Here is a 13,623-nt window from a genome sequence, read left to right as displayed (position 1 = left end):
GGCAGCTATAATGCAAAACTCCATAACGGTAGTTTACTGGCAACTTTAAAGATCCCCTCTACAAATTGGTGATAACAGAACATTTATGTTGGACTCAATGTGCTCTTTTGCATACTTGTAGCTCTTCAATATGTATAGTTTTTCAGTGCATATGATAATTGTAGTCCTCTACCAGTGCAATTGTGGTTATGGACAAGAAAGGCAAGGCTTGATAAGAAGACTGTGTTTTATTTACATGGATTAGACGCATATGGTACTTTCTCAGACACATAGCAATAAATACATCACAAGACTTTCACGGCATGGACTGTACAATATATACACATTAAGGAAAGCTGACACTTTGTGCAACCTGGTCAATGTCCTGGACATCAAGAAGACACATTAGAGAAGGCAGATAACTGCTGAATGTGCCTTAGTGCATGTGGGTGGAGCACATCAGTACCCACTGCTCAAGAGAGAAAGAATCCTTCCTACTGTGATGCATCTACAAATAAAAGTGTTATAAATATAACATTTTTTTATATCCCCAGGGCTCTCTTTAAACCAAAAATAAAAATCTTTTTCAGCATTTTTAATGCAAGTGTTATCAGACAGGGGGCAGCACTGTGCAGAAGAAGCTGTATTATGTGGGTAGTTGTGCGAACAGACAAAATTGTGCTAGGTCAGGATTGGGATGTGCACTTTGAAATTGTATTTGGAATGGGTGTGGAAATGTGCTATTAAGAGACTGAAATGCATGGAGAAGGTGCTGCTGAGAAGTGTATATTAATAAACTGCAGTCTGGGACCCTGCTAAGTAATGTGGCTACATTGTAGTAAACTTTCTCTTCATTGACCAGCATCTACCTGAAACCTTAAAATGCATAGAGCATGTGAGGAGGAAATATTAAATCCTACAAGTGTTAATTTTTTTCGTCTCTGTCTCTGTAATTTTTCTTCCAAAAAAAACTTAAAGGGATTCTCTAATCTAATGCATATAAAGTAGATCCTTCTCATGCTTTTGTTTTCACTCCTAAGGCAGACTGTTCATGTAACATCCAGTTGCCCCCAGGCCTAGTTGTCTGCAGTGATGCAGAGCAATCCATACGCTCATAAAGTTGGCTCTGCGTTATTTAAAGTTTATATGCATAGAGAGGGAGGAGGCCAGAAGCAGAAGACCATCATCAGCCTATCGGCAGGGAAAATAGCTACTAGATTGGTTTTCTAACTTTTCAGACATCCCCCTCCAGCAAAAATATGGGATCACCTTCTGATCCAGACAAAAAAAGCCAAACCTCATGGGTATCTTATACCTGACTGTAAAGAGAGAGATGTCTCACCGGAAACTAGGGGATCCCCGTGATCATATGTAGAACCTAAAAGGCCACCGCTGCAATTATCTCTCCATCTCAGTTGACACACACTAGCAAAAGTGCTTGTTCCCTTTACTGCATTGAAAAGGTTTGAAAATGTGTGTTATGAGGAGCGTTTCATATGGTTGGAATCACTTGTTATCTCCCATTTGTGACTTCCTGCACAGCCTGATCTTTACCCATCACAAAAGTGCTTGAACTGGGTACATCTCAACCTTAAATCTACAATTGCATTCACAAACAAATTGACAAGTCACAGTGTCAGTGTTCATCTAGAAAAAACAAAAGGGCTGGGGTGCCAGAGGTGGCTGTGAAAACTTCTGAAGTCTACTTTCAGTATATTTTGGGCGGCCTCTATACTGTAAGTCTATTTGAAAGCCCAAAGCTGTAATGTTTTCAATCATAATGGAAAAAAACCACCAGAAAATGATGTATTAAGAGATCAAAGCATTGAAAGCTATAATAGACATAGAACCATAAATAATGATTCATGTACAGATGTGTAATAAATGCACCCCAAGAAAGAAACTAGGTTTGATGGTGCTCATTTTTGGAAAAGTAATGATTATGCTTGATGATAAAAGATTTGATATTGGTTTAGTTTTAGATGAGTTACCCCATTTAAATAGTGTACAGTTCTGTCAATGTATTATGCAGATATCTGACCTTCCAACAAGTAACTGAGATTGGGTGATCCTACAATGTATTATACAGATATCTGACCTTCTTCCAACAAGTAACTGAGATTGGGTGATAGGATCACTGTTGGCTGTCTAACATTAGAAGTCTCTATACTGTTCTGAGACCCTCAAAGGAAACAGGTGCCAAATAGCAGCTGTAGACCAAAATGAAAATGTGTTGCAGGTTTGTTCGGTGAACAATGAGGTGCTATATTGAAACATATTCTTCTACGTCATTTATTTGGAACGATAAGATCCTAGCCCACAACAGATGCTGCATTAAAATGGGTAAAGATTGTCGGCTGCATGTCAAAACTAAAGGTCTATGCCATTTAGGAAGACCAGCAGTGTTGTCCGGGATACCCATCAGCTATATTCATGTGGCATGATGGTGTATATACTCATGAGCACAGTATAACGTGGCCCCTAGAGACTCGAGAAGAGTGGGAAGATATGTCTCTTGAAATCTCCCAGGATTAGTTAGGGAGATCTTGACCCACAAAAGTGCAAACATTCCATTTCAGTGTCATCACCTTGTGTTTCCAACTATTGTCTCTGAAGGCTCCTCCAACTTGCTTGTACAGCTCCATTTTCAACATGATGGATTTGGTGCATTTTGCATCAGTTTGATAGTATTGTTCTTAAGAAGGAGCTTGTGGTTTTATTTGATAGTTTTCTGAAGGCAGAGTATGGTGTCTGCAGAGTTTGGCAAACTCAGTGATCGTCTATAAGGTCTGACCTCAATTCTTTGTTTTATTTTAAAATGGAGGATGATCCATCTCATCTAACCAGGAACCTGGGCTAGTAGGAAAATCTGGATAGCCCATGCTGCTTTCTGTGGAAATATCGGATGTGGGTGCAGCTGGTAGTGCTCGTAAAGGAGCGTGGGGTAAAAGCCCCCCTGAATTGTCCATGCTGTATGGCAATCCATGTGATGGAAGGGAGGAGATAGAAGAGGGTGACTGAGGAATGTCATATGGACTACCATCATGAAGATCTTGGTAGGACTGTCCAGTGGCATCTATCGTGAAGCCTCCATTGGTCAGTGGCACATTTACAAGGTCCCCTCCTGCACTGTAAATGCCTCCTGTAGATCCCAGCTCAGACAAAATTTGGTCATCTGTTGTTGAAAAAATACAATGGTTAAATGAGTTACTATCATATACATATTTATCGTATTTAAAAACTACTGAAAATGTATTTTTCAATTTCTTGCTAGGCTATCTAAAAGATAACTATCAGCTTCAATAGATCTAAGGACATCTATGGGTTTTTATCACTATCATCTGCACTGCTGAAAATGCTACAAGCTTGACATCTTGCAGCCTTGAATAGCCATGAAATAACAGTGAAGCCATGAAGAGAAAGATATCCTGGGAGGTCCGAGATATCAAGCATGCTTTAACCTATCAGTGTCCACCAAGCATTAAAATAAACTTATCAAGAGGGGAATATGGGGGGTATCATTGCTGATCTCCCGAAAAAGCTAATTGTCTGGTTGTCATACTGAACTACTGACTTTAGCTCTTTCTGAGTCACTAATGAAATAATGAAACAAGTATGCAGATCTGGAAAATCAGAGTAAAGTCGGAGTTCCATATCTGAATACTTGTTCTGTTTTATGGAATCTGTACTAAAGCAAGATAATTAGCATGCCAGTCAGGCTACCAGCATTTTCAGAATGAAAAGCAAGCAATGGAAGCTTCATTTTTTCCTCATGATAGGTTTATTTTAAAATATCAGGTCTTTACAGAAAAAGGACAGCTATTTGTAAAAATAAGCCAATAAAAAGGGTTTTCCAAAGCCAACAAATTGCTCATGCTAAGTTGTGTTGCATTTCAATGTAGCCTTAGTGTGCCATTAAACATGACAAGTCCTCCTTTAAGTTCTTCTTTATAGAACTCTAAAACATAGATATAATGAAGAAATTAGTCTGATATCAAATAATAGGCAGGCAGTTTGAATTATAAGCTGCTTATTATTCCACACACACCAAAATCATCATAAACCAGTTGATGGCTGAACTAGAGGTATGATTAATGCCACTTCGCCGTTCTTATTTATTTGATCAATTGCCTAGTTCACGGCCGTGTTTGACAAATGGACTGCAGGGAATACTACTCAGGTATTTACTGGAGATGGAGAGGAAGCTGTAACTACCGATGGCTGTCAGCCCTGTCGTACCTACAACTTTCTAGCAGCCCAGCAAACCGGCTGACAAATACAAAGTTCATTACAATGCACTATATTTCATAACAACACAGCATGCACTTCCATAATTCACTGTAAGTTTCCACCTTGGTGAATTGCTTTGCACTTTTTTTAAATGAAGGGCTGTGTTCTGCATTCCAGCTGTTGCAGATCTTGATTTTTAGCCAACCACAAGCATCATGGGAGAATGGAGTGGCCAGTTTAATGTTATACATGTCATATCATAATCTAATGAGCAAAGAATTTCAAGGAGATGTATCTAGCCATGTATGACAGTCCTAGAAACCAGACATTTCTAAGCTTCCCAATGCTTTGATCCATGGTCAAGATTTCAGTGTAAAGCTCATCACAAATGGTAAACTTTCTGCAACCACTTTGCATTTACCAATAACTATGTAGTGTGCTGCCCTACCTTACTGGATATAAATAAAATGACTTTAAGGTAAGCTCTCTACACATTTGTTGGTAAGTTTTAAAGCTGAACTCTAGACCTTTTACAGGCTACTACTGCTTTTTTAGAACCCAACTTGATAAAAACATAAGGATTAATCACAAATGGTATTGCACTTTACCTAAATTCAAGGTGTGGTTCCAGTGGTCAATGAACCCATAGCAGCTACAAAAATAGGTCAAGGTATAGGCACCAAGAACCAAAAAGTAACCACTCTAATAAGGCCCCTGTGGCATGTACTGCATACAGTTTAAATGAAAAAACTACATGGAGATCAAGGGCACCACATCCCTATATATGAAATAATCTAGAAAAAACTTTGGGATTTTAAAGGTGCCAACAGATTATTACAAATTATTTGTATAAAATCAATTTTATTTTAATTCATAACTAAAAACATTCAAAACATTCAATTTCCTTGAAACTACACCATCATATCCATATGGTCCAAGTCATGCAGTCATTTATTTCATCCCTACATGTTTCGCCATCACTGGCTTCTTCAGGAGATTTTTTAGTGCTACATAATAAGCCACTAAAATGAAAACAATACAATTACCATGACATTAATCTCTTGACGTCAACCACATGCATATATGCAGCCGCTCGGCAAATGGGCCTCAAAGCCGAGCGGCCACATATATGTGGCTCTGTGTAAACCATTTACCATGCTGAGAGTGCGCTCCCTGCATGCTTCCAACACCATAGCCAGCGGGGAACAGTAAGCTCCTGATGGATACTTTCCGATCATGTGACCGCTGTGACAGCCAAACACAGCAGTCAAATGACCTGAATGCCTGCCTCCGCCTTCTGCCTTTTAGAACTCTTAAAGAGCCAGGAGGCGGTTGGCATGAGGGGGTTAATAAAAATAAGAAAAATCATAAAAAAGCTTTACACTTGTAGACCTTATCAAAACACCTCAAAAAACATGAGACAAAAAAAAAAAAAAAAAGATTTTTAGTTCTGGTGGAGGGCAAATAATTTGTATTAATCTGTTGGCACCTTAAAAATCCTAAAGTTATTTTCTTGATTATTTAAATGAAAAAAATCTTTTCAAATTTACGTTTATTAATTTAAAGTAAAAAAATGTATAAATATAAATACCAACAGCCTTCACCATATCCCAAATAAAAAAAACAACTTTGTCTTAATCACATCAGTATGTCCAGACGTCACACTGATTACTCTGTATAAACAACGCAACCCTCAGCCAACAAAACCTAGCTGAACTGCTTGCTTGGTAAGCTGCTTTATGTTTTATGGCTTCTCTATGCTCATGCCCGCACTGCTTTCATGTTATGTTTTTACATCAGTTCTCTGCTAACTTGTACGAATGAGCCAGTTCTTTAAGCTGACTGTAAGGAGTCACTATATTGTGAAAGCACCATAAAGTTATGGTGAAAGGTATTGTTATTTAAATGTATTCATTTTTGTACTTTGAATTTGAAGCCTGAAAAAAGCAAACGTGAAAAGATTTTTATTAATTTAAACGCTATACAGTATAAGCCACACAGGCCCTGTTAAGATGGTTACTTTTGGGTTCTTGGTGTCTATACCATGAAACATTCTTGTAGTAGGTATTGCTTTCCTATCTGGTCTTACTGCTCCTAGCCCATCCCTTTTATTCTTTGTATGCCAATCATGGAGGCTTATCACTACATGTGGGTGTTACCTAGGGCAGTCACGCAAATGCAGACTAGAAACCCTCCCTCCTCCAGGCTGAAATCCACCCTTCAAGGCATTTTGATATTTGCATAGCTTCACCAAAGTCCCAGCCCACTGCAGGGCTGATGGCTCTTAAAAGAAGTATAGAGGAAGGGTGGTAGTGCCAAATGCCTGAACTGTAAGCTGTTGGGGAAGGGGTTGGATAATTAGGTATGCAAATTTTCAGAAGACAGAAAGAAAGCTCGGGTACATCTCCCATCGCCATGAAATGAGATACATATACTCAGCCTATCCAAGCATACATGTTTATTTGCTCCACAGAATACTGATGAAATGCAGCTTGGTCAGATATTACACACACCACCAGCAGTCCTCCTGTGTCTGTGTGATATTCACTGTAATAAGCAGCCCTTTTTTCTGAATTAAATTGATTCATTCAGTTTGTATTGTTGTGATTTGCTGTGATTGGCCACAGCTAATCACATGGTACAGATGGACTGTGATTAGCCCTGTCTGTACCATATGATCGCTATGACCAATCGCAGCAAGCAACACAATAGTACACAATGAATGGCAAGAATAGCATTCATCCATTGTGTACAATTGTCATGTGATCTGCCCGGTACAGTGATTTGTCATCAACTGTGTTGGGTGGACACAGCAGGTGACAGATCGTGCCGCAGGGTGGCCCATGGGGTCCATGTAAGGTGCAATCTGGGAAGGACGTCATATGATGTCCACCCAGATCTAGAGAGGTCCTGCCTGGCCATCATTTGTCTATAGGCCGGGTAGGAACTGGTTAGGAACCAGAGCCTTCTGGACCTATATTAGATATATGGGTGGCCTGATGTAAACTGACTTGTGTCCATTTACATCAAACTGTTGGATAAAAATAAAAAAGCATGAAGACCCTTTTTCATTTTCTTTCTGGAACTGGGTGGTCTAAAAGGTAAGCCCACAGACTTACATGGAGCTTTCCATCAGGCCTGCCTGAAAAAGCCGCAGGCAGATTTGATTGAACCAACTGTGTGAAGGGGGCCCCAAATCTCTTAAAGAAAGTGGAGGGGTAAAAACAGCATGATCTGTAATGGCAAGTTTGTTGTCCAAAACACACAGCCATGTTGTTTCCTAAAATATTCCCAAGGCCCAACTTCATAACTCCAGGATATTAGTACCCCCCCCCCCCATACACACATCCCTATAACTACCCACTTGTTGCCCATTTATTGCCCATTTATTTAGACTCCAGAGGCAGGAGAACTCACAGGGCCAGTGGAGGGACCAGTGTCCAAAAAGATACTGAGCAGGGGGAAAAGCTTGGTCCCCAGGGCAGAAAATTAGCTTGGCTCAAAGAAGTAACTGTGCATTTGGTCCATTACACTGCATGATGGTTTAGGAAGAACTGATTGGACTTAAGAATGAGGAGTAAGGTCATTTTATCCACAATGTAGTATTTAAATTGTATTTTGCCTGGAGTTGGGCTTCAAGTTCTAAAAACATATGCAAAGGCATTCTTCTTGAATATGTGGAACCAATTTATGGGTTGTAGGATGTGTATGTTTATGCAGTTAGTAAATATAAAGATTGTACAGAGATTTTAACATATGTGGACAACTAAAGCATTTTAGTGTGCAGTAGTCTAGTACAATGTTTCTCAGCTCCAGTCCTCGAGGCGCCCCAACCGGTCATGTTTTCAGGCTCTCCATTATTTTGCACAGGTGATTTGATCAGTTTCACTGACTTAGTAATTACCACGGCTGTTTCATCTGAGGGAAATCCTGAAAACATGACCCGTTGGGGCGCCTTGAGGACTGGAGTTGAGAAGTCTAGTGTAGTACCCGGAGATCTATTTATATCAGTTCAGTGTTGTCAGTCCTTTAGAAGAGGATGATTAAGTAGGTGCTGCACATTGTTCTTTGAATTTCTAAATAAAGGATTTCCAGGTTCATTACCAGGCAGTATAGAAAGCAATGACAATGTGCACAATACAGGAACCTATAACAATTTCTTTTTCAGTTTGCTGCACTCAGATCGGTTAAAGGATTAGTTGCGCTTGCCATGGATTACATTTTCTTGGAAAGCCTTGTAGCTTCTAAGGACAAACAAAGCTTTCCTATCAATGGGTCACCATATAGCTCCATAAATAAGAAATGACTTCATAGTTACCTCTGTAGCTTAATTCACTGTCACTAATGCCACAATCTTCTGCAGAGCTTTCCTTCCCAGGCTTCCCTACACGGGATTTCCTGACGCTCTTGTAGAATTGCCCCCAGCGCTGCCGCCCTGCGTCTTTTTTGAGCCGCTTCTCTTTTGCACGTCTGTTTTGGAACCAAACCTGAAATGAGAGGTAGAGTGAATTTTCTGTCTACAGTATAATAAGTATTTTTACTGAGCCCTCTGTGACTCTAACCATTCAACCATACAGTAAAACCTTGGATTGTGAGCATAATTCGTTCCAGAAACATGCTTGCAATCCAAAGCACTTGTATATCAAAGCACATTTCCCCATAAGAAATAATGAAAACTCAGATGATTCGTTCCACAACCATTTATTTATAGGTCCTTCAATTTAAAGTCCATATAAAAAGATTATAGCAATGTGACCAGGTTGTGTAACCATAAAATATCAATCCATAAATTGAAGCCTCCAAAGGGGGTTAGAAGCAAAATCCATCAGGAGCTACAGAGTATAAAATATACAAGTAGCGTCATGTCACAACTGAGTATAAAAGAGAAGAGAGGTGCCTCTAAGTGTAGCAAATATGGTTACATTTAATGAAGGTATAGCTGTTCACATAGACTATCCTCCGCACTGCCGGCACTCCCCGCTGTCATTCTGCAATCGTGACCGGGAAGACTACCCTGCAGTAGAGCAATCTGAACCGCCTGTGGAGCACAGAGTGGAAAGGATGATGTCGATGGCAGTGAGGAGGATGGTTTATGTGGACAGTTTTACGTCGGATGCCTGCATACTTAGATGTGCCTCTTTTAACCACTTGCCGTCCGCGCTATAGCCGAATGACAGTACATATATCTGTATTATCTGCAAGGGACATCAGTCCTGAAGAAGAATAGGCAATTATGCCACATCTGTGCCCACCAGTACCCCCTGCCAGTGCCACCTGTCATTGCCACCTGCAAGTGTTCACCAGTGCTACCTATCAATGCCCATGGGTGCCACCTATCAATGCCCACCAGTGGTGCCAATCAGTGCCACCTAGCAGTGCTGCCTATCAGTGTAACCGATCAGTGCCCATTATTGCCACCCATCAGTGCCCATCACTGCCACCCATCAGTGCCCATTAGTGCCACCTCATCAGCGTACATCAATGAAGGAGAAAAATTACCTGTTTGCAAAATTTTATAACAAAATATAAAAATGTTTTTTGTTTTTTTTTAAATTCGGTCTTTTTAAATTTTTTTAACAAAAAATAAAAACCACAGAGGTGATCAAATACCACCAAAAGAAAGCTCTATTTGTGGGGAAAAAATGATAAAAATTTCATTTGGTTATAGTGTAGCATGACCACGTGATTGTCATTCAAAGTGCATCAGCGCTGAAAGCTGAAAATTGGTCTGGACAGGAGGGGGATTTAAGCGCCAAGTAAGCAAGTGGTTAATCTTCAACCACGTGAGTTGCCAAATTTAACCTTCATTAAATGTAACCATATTGCTACACTTAGAGGCACCTCTCTTCTCTTTTATACTCAGTTGTGACATGACACTACTTGTATATCAAGACATCGCTTGTATATCAAGTCAAAATTTATTTAAAAATTTTGCTTGTCTTGCAAAACGCTCTTTAATCAAGTTACTCTCAAACCAAGGTTTTACTGTATATGATTTTGGGTTGATGGACTGTTAAATAGGACTGTCCTTTTTACTTTTACTGTACTCCAGCCTTACTTTTAGTTCTGTTGTTGTACAGACGTCACTCCTGTACTGTAATTGCTTACTCTGATATCACTGCTCACTGTAAGCTTATCAGAGTGCACATTAGAATTTGCAGCAACTTAGATAGAGCCCCCCTCATTTGGAGACATCCAGCTTCATCTAATATTTGCCTCTCCAGCCTGCCTATCATTTTGCTGCACTTTTCATTCAAATTGATTTCCGTTCTTTCAGTCATGGAGCCTCATCATCATGTAGACACTACCAAGGCAGGTAGCATGCAGATTCAATCTGCCTAGGAACTTCCACTTCTACAGAATAACATTCACCCATCAAAGCCTTTAGATATTTGCTTGCATCAGACCTAATGGGTCATATGAGGTGTACTGAGGTGGGGTGCCGTGATGTTTTCTATGTACAGCAACCTACCAGGTATTCCCACCGGCCAGGTTCTTTCTGCCTTAAATAGGGAAGCACGGAAGCCCAGCAATTACATCAATGTGTCTAAAATAGGATATGCAATAACCATGGAAAGATTTTATTTAAAAGTGAGCCAGCGAAGGCTAAATCTAAGCTGATAAAACTTCAGCTTTAAAGAGTTCAAGTATTCAAGCACTATTTTTGCTTAACCAGTCAACAAAACATACTTTTAATGCATCTTCAGGTAAATTTACGTCTAACAGACAAAAGACATGTTGAAGAATTTAAAAAGTCAGGACCCTTGTGTGGCCCCTCCTGCTGTTCAGGATCTCACAGATTCCATGATGTCATAGGAGTTTCCCTTATTCTGCCCTTATAAGCAGTCATGTGAAGTAAAATAAAAAACTTAATAGAAAGCTTAAAGAATATGTTACCCCATCATTTCATGTTCCTGATGTGCGTCTGTTGTACCATGTACTGGTGTAAAAAGTATCTTGTTCTCTATGTATTGCTTCCTTTGTGTGAAATCCCCGGTGTTCCTGCCAGTCCCCATTTTCCTATTTCAAACCAACCACGCTGGCCTTAAGAGGATATCTATAGATGACCCATAGGTGCCTGGGCACACCCTAATCACCTTGTGTGGTGCATATCCCCCCCTGTTTAGACCACTGATATTTCATACAAAAAAAAATGTTACAAAATAAAATAATTTTAAAAGAATAAAAATACAACTACTGACACTGTCCACTGCCCTACTGACACCATCAGTACATATACACATGCATATGTATTTGAGCTTCGGGGTGCACACCCTAATGCAATAGGCTGCACACACCTATGAGATGACCATACATGGATCGAAATGCAGGGACGACTAAATTTCGAGCAATGTATGGGCAGGCTGCTTGTACAGAAGTCAGTCTACCGATCGGCTTCTGTACAACAAAAATGTTGGGTTTTTCCCGAACAATCAAAGCTTCTTGCTGTAGCTGGCAACTTTGATTAATGTGTTCTAACAACAGGTAAGGCTCCCTGCTGTCAGAACACAATAGTGCAGCAGGAGTGATTTTCCCATCCACCTCAAATGAGTGGATAGGAGAAACGGGTCATTTTTTTTTTCAGTTCAAACTGCTGGTTGAAGGAAAAAAAAATGAATAATGTATGGCCAATTAATCTCAGTGTGGTCAGTTTTCTGGCTGTGCTGGTAACACAGCCTGCCTGTCCTTCAACTATCAGACTTCTGCTGATACCTCCCCACCACAACCATTTACTGGGAAGATCGGTGTGCTGCAGTTTTTCTTCCCCACCTCTCTATGCCCCTTATGCATTTTTAAATATAGGTACACAAACGTTTTGCCTTTCATTTCTATTTTAAACAACAGGGCTGTTTTACAAGGTGAGGGTTCACAGATACTTTAAAACAGACACAGCAGAGTGTCTAAAAATATTTTGTGAACACGAATAAAATTGTGACAAGATACAAAAGCATTATTAATGACATAGAGTGGAGATATGGCTGAAAATTGTCTTTGCAGCTTACGGGGGAAAGCATTATTTACAGTGGCAAGAAAAAGTATGTTAACCCATTGGAATTAACTGGTTTTCTGCAGTAAAATGCCATAAAATGTTAAAAAAAAAATGTTAAAAATTCACAGTGCTAGAGGTAAAAGTAAGTGAACCCATAGAGCAGGGTTGTTACCCCCAAATTCATTGCGGACCGCATCAGCATTATGGTTGCCCTCAAAGAGCTGGTTGTATCCTTAAGATTAGATGTCCAGAGCACTCCACACCCACTTACACCCTTAAATCAGATGTCAAGAGCCTCCAACCATCAGAAGTCAAGAGTCACCCACCCTCCTTTATATCACAAGGCAGCCCCCCTTACCTTGTTTTGCTGCCGAGAAGAAGCTGCGGGCGGATTTGGGAAGCAGAGGGAACAGATTGCTGCTGTTAACATGCCTAGGGACCACCTGGCTCAGACCTGCCTTGATACATTTGTTGCCACCTAGCCCCTTGAGGTTTTAGGAGGATTCCACCATATTTTATCCACACTTTACCATCAAGGATTACCAATCATTTGTATATAGACAGAGTTCTAAAAGTTCCCCCCTTTTCCTGATTGAGGAATTGGTGACAGTCTTTGCAGTCCTGATCTGGGTGACCCCAGTGGGCTTGGGAGTTTCTTTTGGCCCCTGTGGGCATAGTGATCACCCCCCCACCACCCCCACCTTCACACAACAACTACAGTGGGAATCCCCTAGCCAAGACAGCAGCAAGTCTTTTTGTGCCATGTCTTTATGAAAGCTGTTTTGTGTCATATACAAAAAGGAATAATTACACTGTGAATGTCTGTACCCCTGAAGAAGAATCCAAAAGAATTGTCATTCGGAACGCGTTGGATATTTCTAGACCCATGTTGACAGAACCAGCAGCCATTTCATCTATGTAACCCTGGTATGTGGTATATATGTATCAACCGCAACAATGCTTTTAGCTCCCTTTGTATTTTGTCTAATTTTGAATAAATAAAGTTTTGTTACTTTTATAAACAGTTTTCATCCAATTGTCTGTCCAGTAGAGTCCCACTTAAGGGGGTTCCTTTGTTGTTCTATATCATTTAGGGATGTGGGTACAATTTACATACTCCAATTTAACTAGCAATTGTATTAGAAAACCTTTTCACCATCAGTTTGCCTAAGTTTACTACCGCTTTAAGGCAGAAAATGCATGCGGCTCGGTTCACACTGGGACCGGCTGCGGATCGCACAGGAACGATGTACGTCCCTTTTCTCTTCAGGGACAAATCAGGGCCAAATCTTTGCCTGAATTCAGCCCTGAAATGGAGCCAAAGGTGCGCTCCGTAGCCTACCCGGAGATATGTGAACCGGCTCCATAGAGAGCCAGTCACATTCTCTTGCTATGTGAATTGGATACAGGGATACCTAGGTCTT

The 13,623-nt window shown here is 40.3% G+C and overlaps 1 protein-coding gene across 1 annotated transcript in view; it reads right to left on the bottom strand.

Annotated features, from left to right (window-relative positions):
- Window positions 1-227: 227 nt before the first annotated feature.
- Window positions 228-13,623, bottom strand: part of LHX4 (LIM homeobox 4) — a 110,182-nt gene continuing 96,786 nt past the window's right edge. Inside the window, exons 5-6 of the mRNA XM_073593332.1 lie at window positions 8,528-8,696; window positions 228-3,154 (exon numbers count right to left, since the gene is read on the bottom strand). Of these exons, the coding sequence (XP_073449433.1) occupies window positions 2,793-3,154; window positions 8,528-8,696 (531 nt within the window). The 3' untranslated portion in view covers window positions 228-2,792. The remainder of the gene's footprint in view (window positions 3,155-8,527; window positions 8,697-13,623) is intronic.

This window comes from Aquarana catesbeiana, linkage group LG07, assembly GCF_042186555.1.
Source record: "Aquarana catesbeiana isolate 2022-GZ linkage group LG07, ASM4218655v1, whole genome shotgun sequence".
NCBI classification, from domain to species: Eukaryota; Metazoa; Chordata; class Amphibia; order Anura; family Ranidae; genus Aquarana; species Aquarana catesbeiana.
The sequence above is the reverse complement of the archived record's forward strand: the minus strand, read 5'-3'. Positions and strand labels throughout refer to the sequence as shown.